Here is a 19,351-nt window from a genome sequence, read left to right on the forward strand (position 1 = left end):
TTCGGTTTCGCTCTAGCGCAAGCAAGCAATGTATCGCATCCTGCGTGGGTTTGAAAAGCTGGAGGCCATTGACGATTTTTTCGGAGAATCACACCTTTGGAAGGGCCAGTTACTAGTCAATGTTTTCGGCGTCGACGAAGCAGCGGTCGGTAGCGAAATCGTCGTTAAAGCGAAGTGCGCATTTCGGAATAAGTGAAGGACAGCGTGGTTTATAACGTCCGGTTCGAGGTGAGTCGGCGTGATCGTACCTAATATTTGTTCACTGTACATCAAAATGATATACCTGATCAGAAAAACATTGAATGCACATTTTACCCGCACTGAAAGTTGATTTAACTCGATTTCGGTACCTCTCCGCCCGTGAACAGTTTATGTTGCGCCGTGTACCTGTAAAGCGGGGAATTGCGGAAAAATGTAAGCACGCGGCAGCAGTGCTGCTACCTGAACAAGGAAGAAGACGCGACATGTACGGGGCAGCCACAAAAGAGGGGCAAGCCAAGCTCAAAGCCGCAGGCGTGACATGACAAAGCCCAGGGAACACATGGTAGTCAACTAGACGTCCAGACCTGTTCTAGCCCTAGACTTTAGGGATAGTGCCCAAACTAGACGTTGCATAGACGTCTAAAAGTCTTACCGTTATTTAGACGTCTAAAATTAGTGATTTACTAGACATCTTGTAGACATTTAGTAATTGACGTCTAATTGTAGACGTCTTGTAGCTGGCCTTGTATATACCACATATTAGAAATCATCAAGATTTTTGTTCTATTAGCTTTTTAAGAGGTGTGAACACATTCACACATCAAATACAGTCACTATATTATAAGAGGTGGTTCTAAGCTTAGCTTTCAGGCTTACAAAACTGAAGTTCAATTGTTACAAAACATATGCAGGAAACTGAATTACTTGATGGCAGAGTTAACATAATTGTGGTGTTCAAGTTGTCCGTGAACCGGCCCTGGTGACTGAGTCTGTTCGCCTTCTGATCCCTGGTTCTGTTCCCTGGTGATCGCTGGTTCGAACCCGGCCAAAACTAGCAGCAACTTAGTGCCAGGATACAGGTTGCTTAGACATGCCATCTTCCACAAGGAACATTAAATACGGTGTGTTATGTGGTGAGCTTTCATTGCACATTTAAGGACACTCAGGTGTGCAATCCACAGACCAACTGCTGTGGCGTCGCTCATGATCTCAGTTGTCTCGCAATGTAAACCCCAATTGTTATTAAGTCTTCCATGCTGGTATCTGTCCACAAGAGTCGTCACAAGAAATCCAAAAAATGTAGCCAAATGCAGAAAGAGAACTGGAATTAGGAGGGCCATCCAAAAATAAGTTTCCCGATATTTGTTATTTAAAGGAAACACCACTAGGACAAACTGAATGGTGTAGTAGTTGGGTGTGACATCCCGGCACTGCAGATGTTGGTTAATGGAGTGCCGTTCACCTATGTGTCAGGCATTCAAGCATGGATGTAATATTTCCGAGTACGTCTGACTATCCTAGTACGGAAGAGTTATCCTATTTTTCGTTAAAGAATAAAAGAGTGAAAGAGTACTTTAGAGAATATCCACTGATAGTTAACACCTGTTTATACAAAACACTTTACAGGCATTGAAATGGTGTGTCCTCTATACAGGGTCGTGAAAATCTGCACAATGAACAGTACAGTGGGAGATCAGCTATAACACCACGAAACGACGTTTCTTTTCTGAAATTCTGAGAATTGTTAACGGAGACTGGCGGGTCACTGGTACTGCACTCTGATACTAATGGGAACAAATTTCCTTCAGCATGGTCAACAAAAGTTATGCGAGATGGGGGCCACATTTGCTCGGTAACGTTCGTAAGGAGCAACGAATGAATGCAGCTTGCATTTTCCTTCAATGGTATCAAGACGGTCAAGATGAATTTCTTGGAACAATTATTATTATTAATGAAACGTGGGTGCATTATGCAAGTGCTGAGACAAAATACCATAGGAAGACATGATGGGTGCCCAGTGAAAGCATTCTGAAGGAGGTCAAACTCGCGTTTTCGTCTGGAAAGGCTATGCCGACAGTGTTTTAGGACTATCGTTGTGTGCAACTTGTAGATTACCTAACACGCACAATGACAGTAAATGCAGATGTACTGCGAGATCCTGGGAAAGCGTCAAACTACAATGAAACAAAAACGCACAGGACTTGGAAGGGTGTAGTACAACCACGTCAACGCTGTCTGCACTCGTCTTGAAAGACTCGGGATTTGTTCCAGAAATTCATCTGGAAATTTGCCAAAGAGAGAAAAAGTACACACGCGAGCTGGTACAACGTTGAAGTAGGAAGCATCACCTTGAGCATGAGGAGAATGAAGTATACAGGAGACACACAAACGTGAGTTTCCTTTTCGTGAGCTTCCTGTATACTTCGTTCTCCTCGTGCTCAAGGTGATGATTCCTACTTCAATGACAATTTGCCCAATCTGCTGTTCCATCTTCCTCTCAAAGCACCCCTCGACAGTCACCAATTCGAAAGTGATCATGAAACACAAATTGATCAGGTGAAATGCAAAGTGAATGCCTCACTTTGTAAACAGGGCATAGCATGGCACAGACAACGTATTGAATACTTGGTATCACAGTATCAAAAACGTTCAGCTAAATAAGGTGACTGTACTAGGGAGTAACGTTGAGCTCTAATCTGTACATAATTTTTTTCGATGTTGTGCTATACGTTTATTATTTTGATCACAGCAGAGGAACTTTTGTTGGATGATCCTCATACATGAAGGAAATTCCTTATTCTCTTACTTTCCATCACACGTGTGTGGAGCAGCAAGTACAATCTGTTTGCAAATGATCATACTGAGGTAATAAAACTGGACTCTGCAACAACCTTCAGAAACTATTAAAGGAATGGACCACATTAACTTTGTCCAATTATATTATGACCAAATGGATAGTATGTAGTCTTTCATGCTATGTGAGTTGTATGCCCATATATTGTAACAAAAGATCAGTCAGATGAAGGCAGTCTGACTGAGGTACGTAGATAATTTAAATAATGTCCATACATATGATGATCCGAGTGTTTTTGGCTCACTGACATGCATATACACTGACAGCATCCACAACTAGAAGACATTACCAGAATATAAGTGCTGTGAAGTAATATTTTATTTTACTGAATATATATCTTTTTTTTCTTAACGGAAGCCCGCATTTGTTCAGAGCAATGTTTCTTGAACTATCGTTCCTGATGGCGTTACCGTTGCTGGTAAATGTAAATTTTGTACGTTAGTAACTCCCCTGCACCAACACCTTATTGGTGTTGGTGCAGGGGTTGGTGCAGTGTAGCACCAACTGCTACACCGACTTAAAGAAATCAGCAACTAAATTATTGAATCACTGAAACGTCAATAAAAAAGACGACGACTCTGACGAATCGTGCAGCGCAGCACTATAAACCATAGCTCCACAAACACAGAAGCACTTTGCACGTAGGCAGCAGATAGCAGATGTCTGTTTACTGCACATAACATCTTCCCACAAGCTACACAGCTGCAGCAGTAAAATGGAATCTGACGTGACTCAGGGATTTCAGGACCCTTCAAAAAATCTTGAAACTGCCCATGGTATCTTTTTGAAACCGCTGAACAGGCAATGCGCTACATATTAGGCACACCTGTAGCTCAGTAGCAAAGGCACTCATAAAATGTTTGCAAAAAGAACAGCGATTTTCAACACACACATCACAAAATACGACACTCGTCGCTGCAACAACGATGGCGATTGCATAATGATGATGATGTTGGTGTCACTTCCGCTGGATTGGCATATGTGTTATTTAACATTTAACCTCCACCACCCAATTATAATGAACGGCCACGGAAATTAAAGATATTACAAAAAATAAGTACTCAATAAGCACGAGCTAAAGCAATGACAATGACGTCTGCCCGTCTACCCAATCACCATCCATCATCCATCCATCCAACCAGTTCGAACCAGTTCAGTTTCAACGGTTGAAACTTCAAACTTTCCGGACGCGCAACGGGTAGCAGTTGGGGTCTTCGCGGCTGCATGCTGCATTCCACTGGTTGTTATACGAAAATCTTTCGAAGTTCTAATCTCCCGCGCGTTTTGTCTTGCAATTTTTGAGCATAGCGAGAACGTACGCCGTACTGTCCAGTGATAAAAGCTGTTAAGCGCAGCGCCAGAGTACTGTGGTGGACAACGTTTCTTTGTTCTCTGGCTTTCAAGTTTAAGGGGTGAGTTCACTCTTCATTAAAGTATGTGCCTGTTTCTGTGCACCAAATCGCATGTAGTAGAGATGCGTGGCATAATATCGGAATATCGTTTCCTTTATTTCGGCTTCGTATCACCGATTGAAGCATATTGGAAGTGTGGGTTGACCTGACTGCACTTGCATTCAAAGTAGTGATTAACGTTGTATGTTCGGCAGTACAAAGTTTCATTAAGTGCCTTGGTTCGTCTTGGTGCTAAAATAAATACGGTATCACTAATTAACCATCGAGATTAACGAGTTTTCGATGACTGTTGAAGTCTTGAGTAAACGAAAGTCGACAGTTACGGTTTGCAGGGCGGACATGCCGGAACATAAATGCTGGTTAGTTCATTGTCATGTCAGCCCGACTTCGGTTGTTGCATTTTTCGCTGGTAGTGAAACTACACACTGAAAATTTTGCGCAAGTACTTTTGTTTGCATATCATGGTTTCATAGCAACTGGGTTTTTCTTTTTATAGGTGCTTGGACTATCTCGCATCGGTGGATATGAAAATAGTGGTAACCTACCCTACGAAACAGCTATTTGCACATAAGCTTAACAGTTCCCTGTGAGGTGAGGGGAAGCAGTTGTCACTGACGTGTGACTGTGTTGTCCTCCAATCTTCCTGGTGTTCGATGTACCCCCTAATCTTACTCTGGAGGGAGCCTCTTTAAATTTTTTGTCAACAAAGTATTGCAAATATAGTTGGTGGAAGACTCTAACTGCTTTCCATTTACATGGTTGTCTTGTGGTTAACGAAATCAAACTTTTTTTCAGATGCTGTGAAAGTCAGCAGGCAAGTGCGATGTAGAAGAAATGACTGCCAGAAGCTTGCTAAGGAACCGCACAACCTGTGTGGGCAGGAGACAAAATATTCATCAAACGGTACAAAACTAGTATTTTTGTGCTTGGTCGTTTTGAGACATCCTTGGTATTGTATTGAGAACAGCGTGACTATGTCATTCCGTCTTACTTCACCCAAACAGCTACCGGGTAGTAGTGCAAGATTTGAGTTCCTAAAAGGTTTATTCACTGAAGTCACCTCAGCGCCATACTATAGGTCCCTCAATGTTTAGTCCTTGCATTTGTTCGCTGCATTATGCTTTTTAGGTGACTATTAACACAAAAAATATGGAAATTGCTCAGAGATTCTACAAATCACAGAGCAACAGGTTTTAAACACGAGATATACGGTGAGTATAATATCGGTAACAGCTTGACTGAAATCTACAATAAGGCCGATGGCAGCAAATCTGCCTGCTAGCGACAGTGGCAGTCTCCTGCGGATGATGTCATGTGAATAAACTTGTATGCTACTTGTACGTACTTATAATATTTGACATAGTGATACAGCTCTTGCTTTGTATTGTCTTTTATAATATACACAGTGTTTATTTTTATCCTGTACAGAAGTTTTGCACCAAAGTTATGAGAGCAGCACAGATGTTTTTTTTTAGCGTAATGGACTGATGGAAGTGCTGCGCCAATCATGGAGTGCTTAGCCGTCGCCTGCTCGACCAGGTAAGGTCGTGTGTCACGAGAAAACGCCTGTCACATTGATGTACTTTCACAGCGACAGCTGTTACATCCTCATTTCACTGAGATCCTGGCAGCGTCCGCTAGAGCCCTGCGCAGATAAGATTTTTAGCATCCGCGTACTCGTTATCTGATCCGCACCGTTGCATACACAACCGTTTAGATCCGCAAGTTTCGAAGGACGCGTAAACACAGCCGGAAGAATGTTGGTATAATTTCGGATGCCTCCATGCTCTCATGGAAGGACTCATGGCGACAAGCAAAGGTAAACCTTTCAACAAACGCGATATGGAGAGACTTCTGGAACGCTTCCTCTCCGGTGCTCGTGTGGACGCCAAAATGCCTTCTCTCCCGTCTTGGCCGTGCATGGTTAAAGGTGAACCTGGGCATGCGCTCGCTGTCGGTGCGCAATACAAATAAATTGCTAGTAGAAAAATTACAGCATGCGGTATATCCGCATCCGACCTCGAGCCATCCGATCCGCACACCGCAGAAAGTGATAAATTCTCATCCGAATCCGCAAGTATCTTACTGATATTCGCTTCCATCCGCGGATGGTGCAGGGTTCTAGCGTCCACATCAGGTAGTGACGCGCAAACAGATTTTCAGCTGTTGCTGCAATTTGTGTTGTGTAGCTGTAACAGTTCTGTGATTTTTGTACGTGCAGCGTCTTTTCTTTGTGTCTCTCAGATCAGTGTTGATACAGCTTTTACTCTTATGTGGCCAGACAAGCATCCCGTGAAAGAGTGTGCATAGCCACTAAACAAACTAGTTAGAACTAGTAGGCTACATGATGCTTTCTGACATGGTTTGTTCTATTTTCTAGCCACAGTGAGTCATTGGAGGCAGTGCTGCAGCGCCAACAATCACTCATTGGAAGAAAGGAATGAGGTGGCCATCAACACCCTGCTGCCAGTTCAACACTCCTCAGTCAAAACACAAGACACCTGCTTGGCGGCAAAGTCAATCCAGTTTTAGACAGAGTTTTGTACCGTAGACTTCGTGTGTGGTTTACTGCAAATAAATGTTTATGCTGAGATCCGTGTTGCTATCAATTATATCACATTTCTGCATGAATGCATGCCAAGACGGTAGCAGGACTAATCATGGTCTAAAATAGGTCTAAAGGTGGCTAAAGTAAGGTACAGGAAATGTATAACCCTAGACCTGTCGCCTGAATGGAGGGATAAAATTGGTCTAGCTGTAGACTTCATGTCTAATACATGGTTAAGTGTCTGACCCTGTTCCAGACATCCAGGTCAAAAGAAAGTCTAAATCACGGCTAGGTACATAGACATCGGATGTCTAGGGCTAGATGGCTAGGTGGCGTAACGTTAGACGTGTTATTTGACGTCTAGTGGACGGATACTAGACATTTGGTCTAATTGCCTAGACATTCTATAGACGTTCCTTATCTCTTTTTTTAGACGTCATTTAGACGTTTACTAGCCCACCATGTGCTCCCTGGGAGGGTATCGCCGACCTATTTCCGAGTACGTATGTATAATGTGGACAGTGTGCTTTCCTTTAGACAGGAGCTAAGGTGCAGACCTTTCATATTGTATTTTTAGAGTTGATGAGGCTACAGTCATGTCTGCTAGGCATCGTTGATCATTTGCCAATGATCTTTCTCTACTGAATGCTGCTGATGTATCCTGCTGCATCGTTGATCGCGTTGGTTAATGGTAACTCTTCAGCATTTTTGTTGGAATGCTATTATGGAACACCGTGCGTGTCCATCTCGATCATGACCTTTAGGAGATCAAATAGATTCTCCGTTTGCTCTCCCATTATTACATTGTCGAAAATGCCATTCAGAACCTCCCACTGTAAGGCCCCCCTCGCTGTTCAGACTCCAGGCGGTTTTCTTTTTGCAGCGGGGAGACATTTGGTTGACTGGATGAAACATGTTTCATCCAGTATTGAACCGTGTACCTAGTATGGTGCCTCAAAACAATGCTTTACTGCTCTTGGTAATAAACAGCTTGCATCTGATATATTTCTCCTTGTTTGTGTAGTGTACCTGTACAGGTATATCAACCAAATGTCTCCCCGCTGCAAAAAGAAAACCGCCTGGAGTCTGAACAGCGAGGGGGGCCTTACAGTGGGAGGTTCTGAACGGCATTTTCGACAATGTAATAATGGGAGAGCAAACGGAGAATCTATTTGATCTCCTAAAGGTCATGATCGAGATGGACACGCACGGTGTTCCATAATAGCATTCCAACAAAAATACCAGGGGGTAGCTTCATAGCGGGTCTCTTGGATAACATAAGGTAAGTAAGGTCATTGCTTTTTTCGAAGTACCCTCGAATTTGTGATGTATCCAAGTAAATTTCTACCGCAAGTTGTTTGGGTATAAGGCCAGTTCCCACATATAGCGCTTTGCTACATAGCACTAGAAAATTGCTCTATATTTTCCTCCTCGCATTGCTAAAAACCGCTATAAAACCGCTCTTGTCGAAGTAGAGCCCCGGTCAACTTTTCTAGCGCTATATTGAGCGGTGAGTCTGCGTTAACCAATCGTGAGCTTCTTTCAGCCGTGACGTCACGGAAGCTGGGGTTTGTCTTGCTTCTGATCACTCGAAGCTGCAAGACGGGAATGCGACGACGACGACGCGAAAATGGCCACGAGTTTCATGGGCCGATGCATGGGTGTTTGGTTACTATAGTCTGGTATCACGGTCACAGCATCGAAAGTGTCATCCACCTTGATGCTGCGGATACCCGACGCCGACAGTAAGCAATCACGGCAGCACCGGTGCATCACGTCGCAAAGAGATATCCCGTGACCCCAGCAGGATAGCGCTAGGTGCTCGGTTGTATATGAGAACGGCAAACGGAAAAACAGCGCTAGGTTTCGAGCGCTATTTTCTAGCCCTATAGCGCTTTGCTACATAGCGCTAGAAAATTGCGCCATATTTTCCTCCTCGCATTGCTGCGAACCGCTATAAAACCACTCTTGTCGAAGTAGAGCCCCGGTCACCTTTTCTAGCGCTATTTTGAGCGGTGAGTCTGCGTTAACCAATCGTGAGCTGCTTTCAGTCGTGACGTCGCGGAAACTGGGGTTTGTTTTGCTTCCGATCACTCGAAGCAGCAAGGCGGGAAGGCGACGACGGCGACGTGAAAATGGCCACGAGTTTCAGCTGCCAATGCATGGGTGCTTGGTTACTAAGTCTGGTATCGCGATCAAAGCATCGAAAGTGTCATCCCCCTTGATGCTGCGGATATCCGACGCCGACAGTAAGCAATCACGGTAGCACCGGTGCATCACGTCGCAAAGAGATTTCCCGTGACCCCAGCAGGATAGCGTGCTCGGTTGTATGTGAGAACGGCAAACGGAAAAACAGCGCTAGGTTTCGAGCTCTATTTTCTAGCTCTATAGAGCGAAGCGCTATATGTGGGAACTCGCCTTAACTCTATATTATCTCCAGGTGGAATGCAGAGCGGAAACTTCGCGGCGTTTTTAAGGGGTATAAACGCTTTCCGCCTTTCTGTCTCCCAAAGTTTTTCGAGGAAGCGATAAAACCTTATTTTTTGACGTTTTGGAATCTGTTATGGTAGCCAACGACGCAACAGTATACTGTGTTCCCGATTTGTGGTGTGGTTTGCCGTGCGTTGGCAATCTGAAAGGCGGCATATTTAACCATGATCATAGCTTCCTATATACTTCAATGGCTTCAATGCCTGCCCAGTTGAGGCGGAACGGCCGTTCAGCGCACTATGCGGCGGCGGCGCCACATGCCTGGGGTTGTGATGATCATATCGCTGCGCGGGGTTGTGATGATCATATCGCTGCGCTTGCTGGCGCATGATGTTTCGGTTTCGTGTCGAATGTGTCGAGCGTCGTCTGCCACCGCGCATACGCCGAGATATCTCGACGCGCCCCAGGTCACTAAAACCGCGTGGAAAGGTTCTCGTTACCTGTACCAGGAGTCTCTTTTTTCAGTTAGCAAGGTCGCATCGTTTAAGTTCGTTTCTTGGGTGGAAGAATTGCGGTTTTTCGCTATAACTTTTGATTGGTGAGGTGCACTCCGTGTTCGGAACATATACTACAGCATCAATTTCTGTGGCACCTTTAGCGCAATGTGCGCTCCATTTTTCGCACAGATGACTTTTCCATACACACGGACTTTTTTCTTTTTCTTTTTTACGGCGGTGCTGTCCTGATCATCACATGTCATCAATGGAATAAAATCGGAACTTACCGTAGTTAGACCTTGAGTGCCTTCCTCGAAATCGGCTTCGCAAAGAAGATCTTTGCCAGATCGCATTTGTCCGTGACAGTCATGGCATAATTTGTTAGGACTTGTCTGAAGAACTTCGTACACAGCATGGTTAGTAAACGCCTGTGATGCTCGGAAGCAGGGCACTTAAGCTCGTCGCGTCCTGTGAGAACATCCACTGCGTTGTTAACAGCTTGCTGAAGTGGTGATTTTAACTTCCTACCCCTACAGCTGAGGAATGTCTCTATGAAGTCTTTCAGACCAAAGAGGACGTGCATTAAGCTATAGGACGGGTACAGGAGGCCGCCCCGGTCTTGGTGGTGAATTAGTCTGTCAGCTGGAGCACAAGACTGTGGTCTCACGAGCATAGCAAAGCACAGGTCGCAGTCGAGCTTTTCCTTTACGCAGCGCGCAAGGTACCCTCCAACCATTGACAAGGCTGCGTCGTCGGGAGTAGCAAGACGTCGTTGAGGGTTCGACAGGCTTCGTACGAGTGCTTGACAGGCCTGCTGTGGGAAACGACTCGATACGATTTCTTCGAGTGCTCCATGAGGGAGCGTAACGTCCGAGATGGTGCTGTCGTCGTGCAGGACGTTACTGTTTGCAGACACTGAAATTATTCCTGTCACGAGAGCCTTTTCTATCCCTGAGACAACAGTTCTGGCGTCGGTCTGGTCATTGCCTCCAGAAGATTTCCTGAGCCACCCGAAGAAAGACTCGATTGGGTCGGACGACATTTTTCGTGTGAGCACAAACTTGACGCAGTTGACGTTCGACAGCGTGGTGAATACGAGGCCTTCATAAGTCTCCTGGCTTAGGAATTGCTTTTTTGTGCTTTCTTTCTTCATGGTGTTAAGGTAGCTGAGGAAATCGTCTTCTAGCCAGCCAAGGCGCTCATCACCGGTATGGCGGTACTCTTTGCACTCAGGCCGATTCTGGTGGATATGCTGTGTACAGTTACTCACGTCCATGAGCAGGAACCAGCGGTGAATGATTTCCATGAATTTTATGGTGGAAGCAGCATTCGCAAAGCTGAGGTCACAGGCATGGCCAGCCTGTTCTTGAAGACATTTTAGGGCTGCTGACACCGGTGTGGACAGAAGCTGGACAGCGCGTTTCACGTTCATTTTCTCCAAGTTTGTTGGAAATACGTGTTTCCGCGTCATGAATTGAACGGGCTTGACCGTACTGTTCTGCTGCATTTTGTACAGGTTCTTCACGTGTACTGAGGAGATCTGCCCGTCCTTTCCAAGATCACGTGCTAAGAACTGTGACAGGACGTTCTTCAGGAGGTGGCACTGGTCGAATGCTAGGAAGAATTTTCTTGTCGGGTCATTTGGATGCTTGATGATGTGCGACAAGTTTCCACCGCACAGTAAGCGCATAGCAAGGACATTGACCTTGTGGTTGTCCGTTACGATGCGAACGACCTCGAACCCGACCTTTTCCACCTCTTGTAAAACGTAGAGAATAATCTCATGAAGCTGAGAGCCGGTGCAGTTTCTTGTCAGAAAATATCCTACTGGAATTCTGAGAGGGCGCGAGAGTCCATTCAGAACGAAGCATATTAGGGCATTGGCCAGAATCGGGTCATTGGATTCGGTAGGCTCTTGATCAGGTCCTAGTTCTACCTCCCCAACAAGTGCGTCACGATGCTTCAAGTACTGCAAACGCTCTTTGATTTTCATTTCGTCGACGACCAGGGAGCAAACTTTCGCTTGAGGCGCGCTTACTGCGTCAGACTCCGACTGCAGCCTTTTTTGAACCAAGGGTGTGAATCCCACTTGTCCGGCAGCCGTGCAAATTTTCCCCGTGTATCGCTCAAGCGTGCTCCGGCTCGGCAACTTTAAGAGGTCCTCAGGTAAGCATGCGTGGACAGGCTCTTCAGCACAACGGCATGGCGCAAGGTCAGGTCGTACCATGATGGTGTCTTCCGTTTGAAATTTTTGACCTGGTCCAACAGGAAGCTTGCCCGGTCGTCTTTTGTCTCAGCGGCGGCTACCACATCTAGATATTGAGACGCATTCCTTCCCTCCTTCAAGTTCTTCAGTTCAGTTTTAACGCTATCAAGCGAAAACTGCAGCTTCCTGATCCGGGATTTTAAGTCTCTCTCTTTACGTAACCCCCTGCGACGTTCGAGCACAGATGCGGACGTGCGGGCTTTAATGTCGACTTGGACGGCTTGGTCCTTTAGCGTGGGTGTCACATTTACGCTTTGCGAGAAAACGTTCACGTCTGCACAGCCGCTATTGAGACCGGAACCTTGCGACGATGGGGAGCTGAAAACTCGCCCCTCTTGCACAAACTCCACGCCATGGACAGTAAGTGGCGGCTGCAAAACGCAGAAAGTCTGCGGAATATTGGCATTAGTCTGTGCAGCTCCGTCCTCGTCCCTTTTCTTCTTTGGAGCTGGAGGGCTGCAATACGTGTCTTCAAACACACTCGGAACCGCACCCCTTTTCAGCCGACGTGTCTTGCAACTTTCTTTGAAATCGGAAGGCGTGAAATGGAGGCTGCAGACCGATGGATATGTTTTTGGGCACCAGTCAGGCCGAGAGATGGCTTTCAGCCACTGTACTCGAAGTCGCTCCTCACTTATCTCATGAAACGAGATGCCTTTGACTTTGTTCTTAGAGTCAGACTTGCAACCAGGCAAGCAACAGTATGACATGCCGACGTCTCACCTGTGCCAGGAGTGAAAGTGCACCACGGAAGTTTTCCTGACGCCGTCAGGGCGTCTCGGTATGCTGCCAGCGTCAGTACACGGTATGGCGATAACAGAAGGAAAATGCCCGGAACGAGATTTTCCAGACATCTGTCTTGTCAGACGGTCTCTGTCTCAGACGCTCTCGATGTGAAGAGCCACAGAATCATCCACCAAGTCATCCCCTCCCCGTAAAAAAAGTAAGATCAAAAGCAGAAAGGAGATAAGAAAGGAGCGAACCCGTGACCCTTCGAATCATGACAATCGATTGTCGTCCGACGTACGATATGATTTCGGCAGGTGATTCAGCAGTGCAAAGGCGCAGGGGAATTCATCTCCGCGATCGAGACCACAGCTATGAGAGGCAGTGACGTATAGCCAGAAAAAAAAAGTTTCGGGAGAGGATCTATGGGAAGCTCATATGGGAACTCCATGACTCAAAAGTCTGACTCTGGACAGAGATGCAAACACACGACAAGGTCCACGACTGAGTCCCCTTGTCGTGTGTTTGCATCTCTGCCCAGACTCAGGCTTTTCCACCAGCTTGTCTGTGTTATGCCATTTTCTCCCTTATATGGGACAAGCGGATTTCCGTTCTTTGTCCTACCCCAGATGCACTACGATTAGGTATGGTTTCGAGGGGGGAGGGCTAAAAAGCTCACCCCCCCCCCCCCATCGCTACGCCACTGACGAAAGGTCAGGCATATCCTAAGTTGCTTCGCGTTGTGTCATGGAAGCATTTGTTGATGTGAAACATGCAGGCAGTGGACGTGCTTTCAGGGTACAAAGAACACACCAAGCCTTATCCGAAAGGTTACAAGTGCATACTCTAGTTACGCCTCTAGTGCCTTTCTGGCTTCTCCGCTTTGGCAGAGGCGAACCCGAATACGCATGCAATCATTACGGAAAACCTACTATTTGTTGCTCACAGAGGTGCACTTGATACCTCAAAATAAACGAAGAGCATACAAATTTTCCAATTTATATGTATAGTGACAGGCTTGGAAGCAGATGAGGGTATAGGTTGACACCAGACAGACAGAACAAGCTGGCAGGCAGACGACGCTGCAGTCACGCGCGAAACCGAAACATCACGCGCCAGAAAACGGAGCGATATGATTATCATACCCCGTGTATGTGGCGCCACTACAGTGGACGGCCGGTTCGCATGGGTTCCGCTTCGACTGGGCAGGCATGCCACGATACATGCTTGGCTGCCTGGCTGTGCGGACCAGTCACTGCTCCCGCTTGGGTCCCGATTGGAGCTCGCGTCGCCGGGCAAACTTGAGCCAAGGTGACTTGAGCGCATCAGGCCTATTGTCTTGTTTGAAAGAAGGAGAGGGCGGGACCGGGCAGTGCCGTGTATGCCAAAGCGAGTCTGGCCATTAGGAGCAGCCTAAAAAAGAGGCTCGACCTGCCAATCAAATTGAGCGTTTTTCATTGGCTGCTGTTTTCTACGCGGGCCGCCATGACACCAAAGTTTTCCCGAAAATGGCGGCGTAGCTTGGAACGGCGAAGCGAGGATTTCATAACATTTTTTTTTCAAAAATCACGTCAATTTTATTCCGTAAGTGTACATTGTGTTGCAATTATCTTGCAAATCACCTTTAAATTACACTCCAGTGTCGATGTTTACCTGAAAAAAATGTTTCGTCGTCCTTTTAGGCCTATAGTAACGACAGCGATCACAGGCAAATAGTAAGAAAAAACGCTACGGATGGCCAAAAATTTGCATTTGATGACATACTTTTATCCATATACACACCTTTGCCCGTTCTTGATTCAATCTTGTTATATTTCATAGTTAAAATACGTATAATACCGGCAGTCTGTTCCAAGTAGCGGTTCTGCCGGCCAATCCAGTTTCCCGAAAATGTCGGTGTAGTGGTTGTGAAGCCACCGGTCAGTGGCGCCACCTAGGCGAACGGGTCTCCGATGTAAGCTATTGAATAAAGACTTTACTTGTTGTTTTGGTATGGGACGAGACGGGTCCTCTTCACTTAGGCTCCGGCTGCCCTAGGTCCTGCCTACTGGGCGCGGCCTCCGCGACATGGTGTCAGAAGTGTTGGAAGAACTTGACTACAAGACCAAAGGTACCGACCTCCGTTTGGTAACTCAGCATGGCAAAAACCTCGTCTGAGGCAACCGGCCAGCAGCCTTCGTGGTTAGGCCTAACGCTTCAACAACCGGAGCCATTCGACTTCAACAACCCAGCAAGTTGGGCCTCGTGGAAGACTCGCTTTGAAGACTATGCCGTAGTTTCCGGATTACAAGAAGCTACTCCGGAGGTTCGAATACGCACGCTACTCTACTGTATGGGGCCGGAAGCTCGCCCGCTTCTCGGCACTTTCTCACTCGACGCAGCTTCGCTGCAGTCGTACGACGCAGTAGTCAGCAGTTTCTCCGAGCATTTCGTGCATCCGGCGAACGAACTTTATGAGTCCTCACGTTTCCACAAACGTGTTCAACAACCAGAAGAGAGCGTGGACGGCTTCTATGCGGAACTCTGTAAGTTAGTGAAACGTTGCAACTATCCTTCGGGGACAGTGGAAGAGCGGCTAGTCCGCGACAGGTTCGTCGTTGGGCTGCGGGATGCAAGGCTCTCCGAACACTTATGTCGTAACGCGAAGCTTACACTCAAAGAAGCATGGACGCAAGCCCGTCAGTCGGAAGACGCGGACAAGCAACGAGCAATGGAGCAATCTCAATCTTCCAGTGAAGTAACCCGGGTGTTGACCATGGACGCTGCGCAAGCTCAGAAAATGCCGCCTCGTCGACGCTCAAACGCCAAACGAAAAACTGTTCGCCCAGGTGAAAAGGACGGCCGTTATGGCGACTCGACATGTTTCTTCTGTGGCCGTGGACTTCACGCGCGTACAGATTGTCCAGCGCGTAACTCTGTCTGCAATTCCTGCGGGAAAAAGGGCCATTTTGCGGAAGTTTGCCGTTCGCGGAAGCAGAAGTACAGCAACTTGAACACTATTCAGCTGCACTCTCTGGGTTGCCAACCCTTATTGAAGGCCAAGTTTGTTGACATTACGGTGGACGACTACACTTCACAGTTCAAGGTAGACTCCGGAGCCGAGGTTTCTGCAGTCCCCAGTGGATTTCCTACAGTTCCAGCGGAGCTTGACAAGGTTGAGGCCCTCTTGACAGGTCCTGGAGGCCAACCATTACAAGTACAAGGCTCGTACGTGGCACGCCTTTACTGGCACGGAAAAGAATCCTCGCAGCGTCTCTACGTCGTCGATTCACTCACAGTGCCTTTGTTGGGTTTTCCGGCTATCCAAGCCCTCGGAGTTGTTAAATTTCTCGGTACAGTGGCCACTCCTGAAGCTAGGCTGAATGCCGAACTGTTCCAGGGTCTTGGTACGCTGAGAGAGGAGTACACCATCCGCTTGAAGCAAGACGCCGTCCCATTTTCACTGAGCGCACCTCGTCGAATCCCTATTCCTCTTCGGGAGGTTGTTCGTCAAGAACTTAACAAATTGGAACACGACGGTGTGATTCGCCGTATCGAGAAACCTACTCCCTGGTGCTCTGGGCTAGTGGTAGTCCCGAAACAGGATGGGAATTACCGTCTTTGCGTTGACCTCACACGACTAAACGAAGTAGTTCTCAGAGAGCGCCATATCTTGCCAACGGTTGAACAAGTTCTTGGTTTACTCGGTAATGCTGCCGTCTTTTCTAAACTGGATGCAACAGCAAGTTTCCACCAAGTCAGGTTGTCTCCCGAATCACAGGACCTGACGACCTTCATCACTCCTTTCGGTCGCTATTGCTTTTGCCGGCTCCCCTTTGGAATCACCTCAGCACCTGAGTATTTCCAAAAACAGATGTCGAGGATTCTGGAAGGTCAGGAGGGAGTTGTCAACATGATTGATGATGTCCTGGTGTTTGGACGCAACCAGGAAGAACACGATGCAAGACTCAAACAGGTGCTGTCTCGTCTTGCGGTCGCAGGAATCACCTTGAATCGAGACAAGTGTCGTTTCGGTGTGAATGAAGTTTCGTTTTTGGGAGTCATCGTTTCGGCACAAGGCATAAAGCCTGATCCAGCCAAGATTGAGGCAATCCAGACAATGCCACCTCCCACAGATGTCGCAGGCGTCAGACGTCTACTTGGCATGGTTAATCATCTTGCACGATTCATACCACACGTGTCAGACATCACGGCACCAATTCGTGCCCTATTGAATTCCAAGGCCAGTTGGGTTTGGCAGCACGAACAAGAGACTGCATTCACAAAGATCAAGGAACTCCTAACGTCGAATCGGTGCTTAGCAAAGTACCACCCATCTTATGCTACCACAGTTTCGTCTGATGCAAGCTCTTTTGGACTTGGGGCCGTTCTCATCCAAACGCAACCAAGTGGCGAACGCAGGCCGGTGGCCTTTGCTGCCAGGGCAATGACTCCCACAGAACTCAGGTACAGTCAGACAGAAAAGGAGGCCTTGGCGACAGCATGGGCAATTCAACGGTTTGACGAGTTTGTCAGAGGCATTGCCTTTACTGTGGAAACCGATCACCTGCCCCTCGTTTCGCTGTTTGGCAAGATGGAACTGGACATTTTACCTCCGAGAGTTCAACGACTAAGACTAAAGACAATGCGCTATGAGTTCCAGATGCTCTACGTCCCAGGGAAGTTGTTAGCCACAGCTGACACGTTGTCACGGTGTCCTCCTGTGCCTCATGTGGATGCGGTGGAACTCTTTGCAGTAGAAATGGTTACACCAGAAGTGTTGCCTGTTAACTTACAGGCTGTAAGAAACGCACAAGTCTGCGATGGGGAGTGTAGCACTCTAGTCTCCTTTTGTGAACATGGCTGGCCACATAAGTCAAAGTTGCCAGTCCATGTGACTAAGTACTTGTCAGTGAAAGATGAACTTTCTGTTTGCGATGGACTTCTTCTCAAAGGCACTCGCCTTGTCATCCCGGCGTCACTGCGAGCAGCAGTTTTGTGTCTTCTTCATGATGGACATCAAGGTATCAACCGTACGAAGTCCCTTGCTCGCGAGTCAGTATGGTGGCCGGGAATATCAGCAGAAATCAACTCCCTCGTCACAAACTGTGAAAAGTGTGCGGGTACCAGACAAAACCCTGCACAACCGCTCATGTCCACTGACCTGCCCAGTCGTCCATGGGAAGTTCTAGGCTTAGACTTGTTCCACCTTAACGGCCAAGTGTTTGTAATGGTCGTGGATTACTACTCACGCTATCCAGAGGTAATGACACTGAGAAGCACCACAGCCCAAGTTGTAATTGGGGTACTTAAAAGCCTTTTTGCCCGGCATGGGATCCCTCAGCAAGTACGTTCGGATAACGGACCCCCATTTTCGTCGCGGGACTTTGCAGCCTTCGCCCTGTCCTATGGCTTCGACCATGTTACAAGTAGTCCACACTACGCACAGTCTAACGGAGAGGTCGAGAGGATGATTCGGACAGTAAAGGACCTACTACGTAAAGCAAAGGACCCGCATCTAGCCCTCCTGAACTACAGAGACACACCGGGAGTGACCGGTTTTAGTCCAGCGCAGTTACTCATGGGGAGGAGACTCCGAACACGAGTCCCAAAAACTGAAAATCAACTTCGTGCACAGTGGCCGAAAAGGGAAGAGGTGGCAGGCAGGGGTGAACCCTACAAAAGGAAGAAGGCCCAGGACTTCAACAGGCATCATCAGGCTAGAGAGCTGCCGCCACTTCAGACTGGACAGCAGGTCTGGGTGCGTCCAGAGCAGGTACGCGCCACCGTGCTGAGCCCTGCTCAGCGTCCAAGGTCTTTTGTGGTCGAGACAGAGCGTGGTGCAATTCTACAGCGCAACCGGAGGCACTTGGTGCCTTTCCTACAAAAGCTTCCTGCTCTTCCGGTACTACAGCCTCCAGTTTCAACGGACTCTGCACCAGGGACTGGTACCCCGGTCCTGCAACACGGTGAGCGTGACGGTGCCGGGTACACCCGTAGTGGCCGCCGTGTGATCCCACCGGACCGTCTAAACTTGTGACTCTCAAAGGGGGGAGATGTAGTGGTTGTGAAGCCACCGGTCAGTGGCGCCACCTAGGCGAACGGGTCTCCGATGTAAGCTATTGAATAAAGACTTTACTTGTTGTTTTGGTATGGGACGAGACGGGTCCTCTTCACTTAGGCTCCGGCTGCCCTAGGTCCTGCCTACTGGGCGCGGCCTCCGCGACAGTCGGCACCCAGTGAATACAGGTAATATATAGCTTGGATAGCCTGGGATTAATAGCGAACTGTATTTTGGCTCGTGATTGGCCAGAGAGCTCAAAAAGTGGGTGGAGCTGCAGGTCCAGACTCCCTTTGGCATACACGGCAGACCGGACAGAACCGTATATTAAAAGGGAGTCTGGCCATTGGGAGGAGTCAGAAAAAGAGGCTCGACTTGTCAATCACAGTTTCGCTCCACTGATTGGTTTGCTCTTTATCAAGGGGGTCGCCATGACACCTCACTGCCACCCAAAATGGCGACGAAAACAAACACAGTGAAGCGGGGATTTCGTGACAAAAAATTTTCACAGGCTATTCTGATTTTACGCTGCAAATGTACATCCTCATATACGTTTCTTGGAAATCAGTTTCAACTGATGCTCATCCATCGATATC

At 47.5% G+C, this 19,351-nt stretch overlaps 3 protein-coding genes and 1 long non-coding RNA gene across 5 annotated transcripts; 2 read left to right on the forward strand and 2 right to left on the reverse strand.

Moving 5' to 3' along the window:
- Positions 1–5: 5 nt before the first annotated feature.
- On the forward strand, positions 6–18,845 carry LOC135394382 (uncharacterized protein K02A2.6-like). The gene is made up of 2 exons (XM_064625104.1): positions 6–228; positions 14,753–18,845. The coding sequence occupies exon 2, from the start codon at positions 14,853–14,855 to the stop codon at positions 18,732–18,734; it is 3,882 nt and encodes a 1,293-aa protein (XP_064481174.1). The 5' UTR covers positions 6–228; positions 14,753–14,852; the 3' UTR covers positions 18,735–18,845.
- On the forward strand, positions 3,945–6,839 carry LOC135395551 (uncharacterized). 2 transcript variants are annotated; one of them, XR_010423164.1, is made up of 5 exons: positions 3,945–4,248; positions 4,745–4,839; positions 5,044–5,151; positions 5,677–5,787; positions 6,629–6,839. It is a non-coding gene; the product is annotated as an uncharacterized LOC135395551 (long non-coding RNA). The 2 variants fall into 2 exon arrangements; XR_010423163.1 differs by having other exon boundaries at positions 5,044–5,787.
- On the reverse strand, positions 10,016–11,237 carry LOC135395552 (uncharacterized). The gene has a single exon (XM_064626694.1). The coding sequence runs from the start codon at positions 11,228–11,230 to the stop codon at positions 10,016–10,018; it is 1,215 nt and encodes a 404-aa protein (XP_064482764.1). The 5' UTR covers positions 11,231–11,237.
- Positions 11,875–12,699, reverse strand: LOC135395744 (THAP domain-containing protein 5-like). Its single transcript, XM_064626838.1, has one exon. It carries the CDS (start codon positions 12,697–12,699, stop codon positions 11,875–11,877), a length of 825 nt encoding a protein of 274 aa, XP_064482908.1.
- Positions 18,846–19,351: the final 506 nt, after the last annotated feature.

Source organism: Ornithodoros turicata, chromosome 5, assembly GCF_037126465.1.
Source record: "Ornithodoros turicata isolate Travis chromosome 5, ASM3712646v1, whole genome shotgun sequence".
In the NCBI taxonomy this organism is placed as follows: Eukaryota; Metazoa; Arthropoda; class Arachnida; order Ixodida; family Argasidae; genus Ornithodoros; species Ornithodoros turicata.